The sequence below is a fragment of the Falco naumanni genome, chromosome 2 (genome assembly GCF_017639655.2).
Source record: "Falco naumanni isolate bFalNau1 chromosome 2, bFalNau1.pat, whole genome shotgun sequence".
Classification (NCBI taxonomy): domain Eukaryota; kingdom Metazoa; phylum Chordata; class Aves; order Falconiformes; family Falconidae; genus Falco; species Falco naumanni.
Genome location: NC_054055.1, coordinates 69,792,210 through 69,804,416, shown reverse-complemented (window position 1 = coordinate 69,804,416; position 12,207 = coordinate 69,792,210). Strand labels below are relative to the sequence as shown.

General features: G+C 42.1%; 1 protein-coding gene across 3 annotated transcripts in view; it reads left to right on the top strand.

The window, feature by feature from the left end:
• Positions 1–324: 324 nt before the first annotated feature.
• Positions 325–12,207, top strand: part of LOC121083874 (interleukin-1 receptor type 1-like) — a 31,668-nt gene continuing 19,785 nt past the window's right edge. The window contains exons 1-7 of one of the 3 annotated variants that reach the window (XM_040584686.1): positions 325–530; positions 1,795–1,970; positions 4,664–4,733; positions 8,002–8,245; positions 8,548–8,734; positions 9,525–9,687; positions 11,726–11,791. In XM_040584686.1, the coding sequence (XP_040440620.1) occupies positions 1,923–1,970; positions 4,664–4,733; positions 8,002–8,245; positions 8,548–8,734; positions 9,525–9,687; positions 11,726–11,791 (778 nt within the window). In that variant the 5' untranslated portion in view covers positions 325–530; positions 1,795–1,922. Of the gene's footprint in view, positions 531–801; positions 1,971–4,663; positions 4,734–8,001; positions 8,246–8,547; positions 8,735–9,524; positions 9,688–11,725; positions 11,792–12,207 lie in introns of those variants that run through there. The other 2 variants (XM_040584685.1, XM_040584687.1) reach the window with 2 other exon arrangements.

Below are 12,207 nucleotides of genomic sequence, written 5' to 3'. Positions count from 1 at the left end.
CTCCTCCTGCCACCAGCCTCCAAGTCCCGAGGGGATCTTTCTCTTCCAGTGACACGCTCTCTTCAACTAGGGAAGTTTGCAGGTGCCTGTAACTGGAAAAAAAACAACAAACGGAAACAAACCCAAAAGGTCAGTCACCCCAACTCTTGCAATCCTTACTCGGAGGATTTCCTGCAGGCTCCCCCCGCGCCTGCCGTTTTCAATAGAAGGCGGCCGTTGCTCAGACGCCTCCCGTTTCGCAGCCCGGCTTGATCGGCACGGCCCGCGCCGGGCCACCTGCGCCGGGGCGGGGCGGGGGGAGCGGCTCGGCACGGCTCGGCTCGGCACGGCACGGCACGGCCCAGCCGCGGGGCCGCCTCACCGTGGCGGGGGCTCCCAGGCCGGCAAGCGGCAGGCGGGGCAGGGTGAGGCCGCGCCGGCCGGAGCTGCCCGTGCGATGGGGCGAGCGCCGGCCGCGGCTGGCGGGCGGTCTGGGAGGTGGCAGCGGGGACTCCCCCCGCCCCGCGCTCGGGCGGGCAGCCGCGCAGCAGGTAGGCAGCGGCGGGGGCTCCCCGGGCGCCGGCCCGTCCGGAGGGAGCCGGGCCGCCTGCCCGTGAGGCGGGGGGCGGCGGCGCTTCCCTCGCGGCGCGACGGGGCGGCCGCGGGGGCGGGGGCCTAGATCCGCGGTGGCCGAGCGCGGCGGCGGCCGGTCGGGTGCGGCGGGCGCCGCTTTTCTCCGCCGGACGGTCCGGGGGGACGGCGGAGACGCGCCGGCCGTGCTGCCTTGCCCCGCATCCCGTTCGTGAGGCTGGGGGGGGGGGGGGCTCAGAGCAAGAACTGCGGGCTGGCGGCAGTTTAGGAGTGGGAGTCAAATAATCTGTTTTATAAGGTCAGCGTTTTCCCCTGCCGGCCGTGCGTGCGGCGCGGCTCGGTTTCTGGGAGAACGCGTGCGAGCGCCCTTCCTGAGGTCCGCTGCTGTCCCCGCGGGTCCCCTGGCAGCGCCCTGCCGGGTCGCCTCAGCGCGCCGGGCCGGGGGCTGGGAGCGCGGCTCCCGCACCGCTGAGGGGCTCCAGCCCCTTCCAAAGGAATTGCCGGAATGCGTAAGGGTTTAAGTGATGAACGCTGAAACGTGATTTCCTGCCGTACCCGGTGAGGGGTGGCAGCCACCCGCGGAGAAGCGGCTGCCCAGTCTCAGCCCGCTACACCCCGGCGGGGGTGACCCAGTCCTTGGGCACCCGTTACGTGTGCCTCGGCAACGGAGGAGTATTTGTCATAATAATTCTTTCTAGACCAAAAGTGAGAGGCTTGAGGAAAGCTCTTTTGAAGAGGCATGGTGTACCGTGCAGTTAATAGAAGCGATTAAGGTAATCTGAATATGTTTCTTTTATGGTTTAAAATGTTCATGGACTTACGTGAAAGAAATAGTGTGATGGTCTTTCTGTCACATCTCTCAATTCTGAGAACATGGCTGTTGCATGTTTTAATCTGTCCATCTTTTTGAATAAGACGTTCAAAGAAAAATATGCCCCAAGTGTGCAAAAATTAGCGAAAGCCGTGTTTCTTCAAAGTTCTGATGAGCTTAGGTTTTTGTTATTTGTATTAAGTAGATCAACTTTTAAAGGATTAGAGAGCAGAGGGAAAGGTGGCGGTACCAATTTAATGACAGATCTTAATGAGAATTATGCTTTACTGTGTGCTATCAGGGATGCTGTAATTGTAATTCAGGTGTGTGATTGAAGATCTTGTTCAGACGCTGGTCTTTTTATTTTTTTATTATTTCTTTAATCTGAAATTTATACAAAAATTTCTTTTCAGGACTTAACTTTATGGACATGGCCTCAGATAGATGGAGTTTTTTCCCCTCTGGGAAATTTGGGCAAAGATAATACCAGCTGAATTCTCTCCTGAGTGATAAAGCTCCACAGACTCAAGATCTGGACAAAATGACTGAGCAAATGGAGAAATTTAGCTGTTTATTGTGGTTGAATGTGGTAGGAAAAGCATTTGTACTTGACTCTACAGTCATACACTTGTTATTTTCATCAGTAATTACATGAATGCATGCATAGAGCAGAGCCTAATTTTGCTGTTGGGTATACCTTCCACAGAAATGGATGTTTTTTCATCGTGGAAAGTCAAGAGTCTCCTCAGAGCAGTTCATGTGTATGGTTTTACACAGGGCTATACATATTTGCGGGTCTTCCACGTTGGCAAAAGGGCAAGTTACAAATTTAAGTAGATAGAAAGAACGCTGAATTTATAGAGAAGCAAATTCTGGAACACTTCAGAGCATGTCAGAATACTACTGCTGCATTTATTGACGCTACTGCTGGGGCAAAAAACTGCTTGAGAGAGTACGTTTGAGATGGAACGCTAGAATAAGGTAACGCCGTAATAGAATGGATCTTATGAAAAAACAGTGATTCAGAGAAGTCATAAAGAAAATACCTGGTCATAAGTGGAGTCTATTCAGTCCCAGTTTTTTCCTTTGTTTCCATTATAATATTTTCATTGTCTTTAAAATTGAAAACTAGATATTTTAAGAGTTACTGTCTGTCACAATTAGTAAGGAAGGTTGGAGCTTTTGTACAAACACACATAAACCCCCTCCAGTGACTTTAAAGTTTTGTGTATTTCTTTTTATGTTCAGCATTCTTGTCTTAACTCCTTCTTACAGCTAGGCAAGAAAAGACCTGCCCGGTAATTTGAGCGGAAAGTTGCAATAAGGGAGGAGGAAAGAGAAGGGGGAGGAAGGCAGGCACTGCAAGAAGCAGTGTGGATGACTCAATATATGGCGTGCTTCTGAATCAGTTTGGTGAAGTGAAACATAGCAGCCGGAAGTGTCATCTTTGACTATTGCAGAAATTGGTGATCAGCTAAAGATTCTTCACAACAGGACGGGGTCCTCCTGCTCATCCTTCAGTTTTAAGAACTGCATTTGTCCTTTCATAGTGCTGTAAAAACTGTGGTAGGCAGAATAGAAAAAAAAGCAGTAAGGCAGGCCAAGTTAAAGAACAACTTGTCAGAGGCATGCAACTAATAGATCCTTCTTCAAACATGTTAGGGATAAGCCTGCCAAAGAGTCCGGAGGGCCAATAGATCATTCAGGTATTAAACAACCCTATGGCATAGGCTATGGGAAGACACGAACATAGCAAGAGGGGAAAAAAAAAGAATTTTTTGCATTCGTGTTTGTCATGGAAGAGCATGAATTTCAGTGCCAGTACCTTTTTTCTTATGGTTAATCTTCCATGGAAGGATCTGTCTCAAATTGGAAAGTTAGTAAAAGGCAGTTAGAGCACGAAATTATCTGTAACAAAGTACCATAACTGATACTCACTCTTGTGTTCTCTTGTAAACATCTCATTTGAAGCCCCTTTGGGACCAAAAGATCAGAAAGTGATAAATGTTACTGTAACCTCACCAAGTGATCAAAGGAGAGCCAGGAAAGTAGAGACCCGTGAGTATGGTATCCGCAGCAGGCAGCTGGGTAGAAACTGCTGTAACGAACGGAACCAGTGGAAATGATTACAAGTTATGCAGGGAAGGAGTCAACAGTGACTTTTCTAAAGGGAAATCATGGCTCTGAAATACTAAAAGTGTGTTAGAATTGCACATCTGTATGTGAACACACTGGATACAGAAGACATGGTTGATACAATCTTTATTTACAAAAGCTGTTCAGCAGATGCTGTCAATGAAGCCAGACTGCCATAATATATTCTCACATGTATAAATAAGTAGTTAGAAGATAAATGCTCAGTTTTTCAGGTGGAGGAAGATCACTACTAGAGTAACAACTCTCTTCTTCTCAGCATATATTTTTAATGATCTACACAGAGGGAGACAGTCGCAGTGGCAGAATTTGCGAACAATAAAAAGCCATTCAGGCTAGAACACAGAGGTGTTCATTGCAGAGCGGCAGAAGGATGTAATGATAGTGAATAACTGGGTAACAATAGCAGAAGAAATTTATTGTAGATAAATATAAATAAAACTCAAAATTAAAACATTACGGGCCATATATTAACATAGTGTGCTCAGCAGCTGACTGGGTTTACCTGGTTTTTAACACTCAGTGATGGCATCTTGGGATTTTACTACACAGGCCCATGGAAGTATCAGGTCAATACTCAGTAGTACTAAGAACAAATAGATAGTTAGAAATCATTAGGAAAAAAACCCAAGGGGAAAAAAAAATATCATTGTTTTAGTTTATAAATCTGGAGTGCACTTATGTTTTGAAGACTGTATGCAAGTTCTGTTTTTCCCTCCCCACCTCAAGACAGGCTGTACCATAACTGGGTATGATACAGAAGAGGGTGGCAGAGATGGTCTGAAATATGAAATCAGATTCCATTTAAGGGACAGTTAAAGAGACTAAGACTGTAGCTTGGGAAAGCAAGAACTGGGGAGGCAGGAGTGTGCTGCCCATGTAAAAAATCCTGAGTGCTTGACAAGCTGAACAGGAAATGTTCACTTTTTTTTTCACTTTTTTTTTCTTTCTGGTATAATAATTAGAATCTGTCAGGTAAGCAGGTAACAGACTCAAAACAAGCCAAAGACAATTCCTGTATTAACTGTGTAATTGTTGTATTAACTGTGTAATGCAAGCATTGACTTTAAATTTTGTGAAGCGTATATTGGAAACCACTAATTGAAGGGTTTCTTTCCATTTCTGCAGGGAAACATGACAGCAAAACCATTGTTTTTGTGTAATATCACAGCAGCATTTCTGTCTTTAATTATTGCGGGTAAGTTTATTGGTGGCTAAGGAAGGTCTTGTTCTGAAATTTATTTTTTCCACACAGTACTAATCTTCTGTGAAAATCACAAATTTATGTGCATGACAATGAGTTCTTTTAAACAGTCCGAAAAGCAGGAATCTATAAAACATATAGTATGTAGTATTTTATGTACTACCTTATCACATAATCATTCAGGTTGGAAGGGAACTCTTGAGATACCTAGTCCAACCTCTCTGACCCCACGAGAGTCAGCTAGAGCAGGTTGTCCAGTACCATGTCCAGCTGGATTTTGAATATCCACAAATGGAGACTTCATGACCTCTTTGGGCAACTTGTTCCAGTATTTCATCACCCTCACAGTAAACAAGTGTTTTCTTGTGTTCAGATGTGGGGTTTTTGTGTTTCAATTTGAACTCATGGCCTCTTGTCCTGTCAGTGGACAATTCTAGCCTGGTACTTTGTTCTTTATTCCCTCTCATTGGGTATTCACATACATAGATAAGATCCACCTACACTCTCCCCAAGCCTCCTCTTCTCTAGGCTGAACAGTCCTTGCTTTTTCATTCTCTCCTTATGTGAGAGGTGCTTCACTGCCTTAATCATCTTTGTGGCCCTATGCTGGGCTTTCCCCAGTAAATCCATGACTGTCTTGTACTGGGGAGCTCAGAAATGGCTGCACTGCTCCAGATGTGGCCTCACCAGTGCTGAGTAGAGGGGAGGAATTGCCTTCCTCGACCCACTGGCAGGTCCTAATGCAGCCCAGGATACCGTTAGCTGCCTTTGCTGTGAGGGAGCATTGATGGCTCATGGTCAGTTTGTTGCCCACCAGGACCCCAGTGTACTTCTCTGCAGATCTGCTTTCCAGCTGAATGGTCTCTAGCACGTGCTGGTGCCTGGGGTCGTTCCTCACCAGATGCAGGACTTTGCATTTCCCTTTGCTGAACTTTATGAGGCTCTGCTCAGCCCACCTCTTCAACCTGTCAAGGTCTATCTGAGTGGCAGCACAAGTGTATAAACTGATGAAATAAGTTGTAGTTTTAACTTTACAGAATGTGTCCTTAGGATTTTTTCATACTGGAAAATACATCCTTTTGACAATAATGTAACATTCAGATTCTTGTAAAACTGCTAGGCTGCTCAGTTGCAACTGCTTGTTTCTGCCCTTCAGCTGTCAACCAATGATCCAGTTGATGTTTAAAACATTTCAGATGGTTCAAATGAGTTGCTGTCATAATCTTGTAATTCCACTGGAATCTTGCAGTGGTGTCACGGTGTTAAAAGAAAAGCTTCATGAATTTCAACTCCTTGAGTTTCTAGCAAGCCATTTGTTTGGAAATGGTTTGGGTTTGTTTGTTGGGGTTTTTTTTTTGCCCATGGATGGACAAGCTGCAAGGTTCAAAAATCCATTGGATAGTCTGGTTTTTGGCTAAGTAAGTAATCATATGGAAAGGTGATTATGTGGCTGCCCTTCCCTGCAATAGAAGAGTGTTCTATTGTCTCTTTAACTATGTGAGTACCTTACGATTATTTCCTGCTCCATAGAAATAATAGAGGGCGTTGGGGGAGGGCTACTTCAGAGAAACTGAGACAAGAAGTGTGTAAAAAAAAAAAAGTAATCACACTATTTCAGAATATTAGCATTTAGTGTCAGAAAAGGGTTACCAGTTCCTGTGGCCACAGCATTTCATAAAGTTATGGGGCATTCAATACAGATACCTCAGCAATTCGATGTTTTGGTAAGTAATTTGCGAGAGATTTATAATGAGGTGGTGAGAACTGTGGATGGTACAAAATTATCCCTTGGTGATCAAAACTAATGCTCACTTATGAAGAGGGTATCTGGATATTGAATAGTTTAGTGATAGAATGTCAGTAAGTAAAATCAAATGGATGTGGAGAGGCATGGAAGGGCCATACATGTGTAACAGAAACATGTATACTGTATGTGTGTGACGTGAGTGTTAAGTTAGTAAATAACCACCTGGGAAAAATTCTCCTCTGACATCTTTGGGTGCATTCTGGAAGCATTAGCTCTGTCATTTGTGGTGGTCAGAAAAGCAGAATTTTTGGCAAGCAGTAGAGCAGAAAACAACATTAAGGCTACACCTTAACCCCATTGTGAATGTGCCTCAGCTGTCTGCAGTTCTGGTCATTCTGTCTTAGAATGACTATATCTGAAGAGCCACGGTGATGTATATGATAAGGGATGGCTTCTATTTGAGAAGTCATTAAATGAATGAGGACTCTGAGGTAAAGAGATGACTGAGGCAGGATGCGATGGAGGTCTATAAAATTGTAAATACTAGGCAGATGAGGGAAAGTTTACTTTGCCATTTCTCAAAACAAGAAATACATGACACCAAGAGAAATTATAAAAACCAGTGAATTTTTTTTTGTGCAGAACATAAGAGGAAAGAAAGGGGCTGGAAGCAAAGTATTACTTGGTGTCCTACTCTCTTTTCTTAAACGTTTGCTACTGGTTGTTAACAGAGACAGGGTTTTGGGCTAGACAGACACTTACATGACTCTGTGTGGCTGTTCTTATATTCTAACAAAACAAGGAACTTTAGATAAATATAATACTGACTTAGGAATGTGACCATGGTATCCAGAGTTAGTGCCTTTTTTGTTATATTGAAAAAAAAAAGAGTAATAAAAATCTCAGGATGTTGCTCTTTTTCCATATGAATCTCATTGTGTCAGGAGGAAAGCAAATGAGCTCATTGGTAAGTGCTTGTAATAATTCCTCTCTAAATGCTCATAAAATGCAGGGTGAGTTGACATTTCCATAGCAAACTTAATATTTGTGCAACAGCAACTTTAACTTCAGTGTCCTTTTTAGGACCTTTGGATACTGAAAGCATAGTCTTGTCTTGAGGACTTCGACTACAGTTAAGTTAACAAATAAAGACATTGAATGTGAAATTTGTGTTTGTGTACATGCACATGAAACAGACTGGAGGAATACAAGTGCTTTAGTAATTTGCATCTGAATTAAAACATACAAATGACAAGTCTGCTGCAAATGAAGAGATTCTGCTGAGTGTAAAGCTTGTAAATTCAAAAAACCAGCATTTCATTTCAGGGGCATAACTATATATCAGTGAGTAGTACCCTCAGCTGTAAAGGTAAGGGATTATATTTGTATTTTTAGTAGATGACTTGAGAATGGAGGTGAAAACTCCAATGAACTTTGTAAATGTAGTCAAGAAATAAGTTCAGTTTATCCTTCTAGCGTTTGAAGTTTTCTTTAATGTTTATCTCTTTCCTGTAGAGAAATGTGAAGCCTATGATGTGATGTTGAGGCAAAGTCTTGTGCCTGATGGACAGCCTCTTGCTATTAGATGTTCGCTGGAAAAGAGCTTGAAAAGTGGAGACTACAACTTAACATGGTATAAAGTTGGTAACCAGACAGCTGTGCCTAGAGACAAACATTCTAGAATTCATCAGCAGAAGAATTTAATTTGGTTTCTTCCTGCAATCTTAGAAGATTCTGGAGATTATGAATGTGTGATAAGGTGAAAGTTTTTTAAAAAATTTACTCTGTTACAGAAATGAGTTTCAAGGGGAATAACTTTTTGAAAGCACGTAGAATTTTGGTGTAAGATAAATACTAATGAAGGGAGAGTGCATTCACAAAAACTAATTTTAGGTTGGGGAAAGTAAGTCTAGTTTTGGTTCATTTTCCTAGTAGGCAAAAGTAAATCTATTAGAGAAACTGTAAATTCTTGTCCTCTCTTCTCCAAAAAGAATAACATACATTTTTTTAGTTAAAATACGTGCCAAATAGGTTAGTTTAATTATGTTATATTAATTGCAGGAGTTCAACAAGCTCCAGGAAAATGTGTACAAAAGTAACAGTTTTTGAGAGGATTGATGGTTTATGCTTAAATGAAAAATTTGCTGTAGAGGAGGTGATATTCACAGTGTCGTCTGCAAAAGTTGTGTGCCCACACTTGGACTATTTCAGGGATGAGAAGAATATTCAGCCTGTTCGTTGGTATAAGGTGAGAATGCTGTGTTTTGTCCCATTCATTAAGATATAAATCACTGTTTATGAATTGTAGAAGGAAAACGAAAGATTTATTGAAAATAGGAGAAAAATGCTTTCTAAACAAATTGGAAGAGGATTAAGCCTTTTTATCTTTTAAAGGTGTATACAGTTTTTTTGATTAACAGGGTGAAAATTCAGTTTGGAGGTAGGAGAGCTGTTGAGCCACGTATCCACTAGGTGGCATCTTCTTACCTGCTAGCGAAACACGCTGCCCTCAGTTTCCGTTGTGTGGAAACAGATTTAGTATGTCATTTGTGAGAAATGGCATATCCATTTACGTGCTCAATATTGTTCCATTAAATAAATGCCACTTCGTATTGTTCATGCTTATTTAAAGCTTCATTCTGAAAGAAGAACGTAGTGCCTTTCTGCAGCATTCCTGCCTTATGCCCATACAGTCCATATGGTACCATAAGTATTTAAGTACTTCAAAAAATTAAGTCTAATTATTGAGTGATTCTTCATTAATGAATACTTTTATAAATACTGATACTTGCATTTCTCTTTCTTACTTCTCTGATACTGAAAGTTGTTTTCTATAGGAAATGAACTGGAGTATCTTTGAATTAAAAAAAATGAAGTGTTGTTTTGCTTTTTAATCCACTGCCCTTGCTCTTCCTCAGCCTCTGCAAGGCATCTGCCCTTGTGCTGTGGTCCATTGAAAGTTCAGGTTGCATTAAAGAGAGACAAACCATGGAAAGAGGTAGGGATATGAATTAACAGAGTTCTCTGCACATGTTTAGGACTGCCAGCTGCTGGAAGGGAAAAGGTTTGCCTTCTTAGACAGTGATCTTATCATTTTGAATGTGACTGTCCATGATCAAGGAAACTACTCATGCGAAACAACATATGGCTACAATGGAAAACAATATAACATTTCCCGAGACATCAGTCTGACTGTGGAAGGTAAGCAGGTAATTTCACAGTGTTTGTGTTCATAACAATGACTCCAAATTTTTTTCCAAGCTTCTAAAGACTAAAGCTAGCAGACCAAAGTTGTGGATAGACATTCTTAGGGCCACAAGTTTTTTCCTAAATGTGAGGGGAAGAAATGCTGGCTTAGAGTTTATATATTTTTGTCTGTTGTTGCCACTGTGTTGAAGATTCATTCCCCTGTTCAAAGTTGCAGCATGTCAAAGCATCGCTGCCCAGACCAGCCACCAAGGTTCCTAAACAGGTGCCCTGTAAGGCTTGGTAAGCACAATACATTCTGCTGTAGCCCTAGCTGCACTCTCTATCCTGCCTGTCTTACTTTTCTCTCTTTACATTGTCCTCTTGATGCAAGAACAACAAACTAAACCAGACCAAAATTTTAGCAGTACCTTGACTCTGTGTCCTATCTGTTTCCTTCAGACCTCCGTCTCTTCTGGTTTTGGTTTTAAGTTCCTCAGCACAAAAACTGCTGATCTCTGGTATTGTGTGTCTAGTTCAGTAGACTTTGATTTATGACAGGGGGCCGCCAGCACACCAGAAAAATATAAAAAGAAGGCCTAGCTGTAAAATGTGAACTCCTTTGCTAGCACAGCATTATGAAATAGATACTGGATCACTGAAAAGGCTGTGCTATATCAACGTATGAAATATCAGTACTGTTTTTACATTCCATCTGATGAAAGACGTTTTCAGGTTTACTAATAGATTGCATTACGATTTAGTAGTCTGGTTTTTTGCTTGCCTGTTTTATCTGTGTGTAAATAGATATGCATATGTATGTATATATGTGTATTTATATGTATTATATGAATATGTATCATATTAATATAATGTTATATGTATATGATGTGGATATACAAAATATGAGGAGCACAAGGTCAGATCAGATGAAATGATAATTCTGGTCTTAAAATAGTCCCTAGAACTTTTTTCTTAGTGCAATTTCAGCTCCTACTACGCAGTAGAAGCAAAATCATATCCCTCCTTTGCCTTAAATGACTGAAGGCAGCTCAGTTGTTCTTAAAGACTCCAGCTGAGCAAGCCTACATTAAAATGGGTGACTTGGGGTCCAAGAATAGTGCAGACTATTTTTCAGAAGTGGAAGGAAAGGATATATCTGGGGCAATCCTGCGTGCTTCTCTAGGGGGTTCAAACAAGATCAGTTAGAATTTCTTTTTGCTAATCTGTGCTCTTGGAGAAACTTCCTTGACCTTTGAGTATCTGATAGGAAATATTCTAAAACGTCCTACAGCTGCCTGAGACAGCTGGAACTGGTATGTGTGTTTACTAAGGGACCCTCCAGGCTGGCATTCATTTAGCCATGTTGAGACATTTCTAAGGTAGGTGTCTAGATATCCACCTGTTGATTCCTCTCCCTTTTTAGCCTGGAGAGAGAAATAAGCTTTCCCCAGTGTCATATATCTAGTCCTAATGTAAACATCTAAAAGGGGCCACTGATGTTGTACTTGCTTAGGATAGTGCTGTAGGAAGAACTGTAAGGCCATTAATTACAGCACAGGAATGAAATTTCCCCCCTTTATAATAGTAAAAGTCTAAAATAGGTGAATTTTACTCTAAAAATATTTGGCTCCATCTAAAAGTATTCGGCTCCAGTTTGCATCTGTGGGGTGCTGGGTGACATGCTGTCCAGATTGTAGAGGGGTAATGCTATAGATATTTACTCATACCCTTCTCAGCACCTGTGCATGCAATATTACAGGGTGTTTGTGCCATGGAGCAGCCAGTCCACCGTGAGTGTGTGGAGATTTGCGGCACTACGTTTTGGAAGTGGTGGGGCAAAGAATAGTTTACCTTTTTGTCAGAAGTAATGACTGCCTGAGAGGACAATCAGCATTGAGTGATGTCTGTTATAAAATTGTTGACAAACTTGTCCATAGGACAGGGTTTTTTTTGGTTGTACTTTGTACTTTTGTACTCTTTGATTGTAAAGCATAGAATAGACTGCAGCTGCCCCAGGTTTTCTGAAAAGCATTTTCTTTCTTTTGGTTAGTGAGCCCACCAAAAAAGCCCCCAGAAATATCTTACCCAAGAAACAACTCCATTGAAGTGCAGCTTGGTAAGTAGTTTTCTCTGTAAGAAAATACGATTTTGTATGCTAATGAAAAGTTGTACTCTAGGAGTGGCATATTCGGTGTTCTCTGGTTTTTGGGTTTTTTTTGGACAAAAACTAGCTCAGTGACCAGCTCAGTTTCTCTATGTTGATCTCCTGAAGAAGGAGTGTTTGGGAGTGAGTGGGGAAGAGACAGGGCATGTTGCTTACCAAGTCCTAGGGAAATCTCTTGGATGGGAAGAAAATTGTAGGGAACCCAGATGATTCTCTGTCACATTGGTTGCTTTCCATCACTCTGGATGAGATTCTAAGAACAGATCCATCTTTGAATCTGCAGGGAAAGTGATGCCCCAGGGAGAGGCATCTTCTTCCTGGATTTAGCCTCTTCCATCCTACCAGTCTCTTTCTGAACCTGCACATCA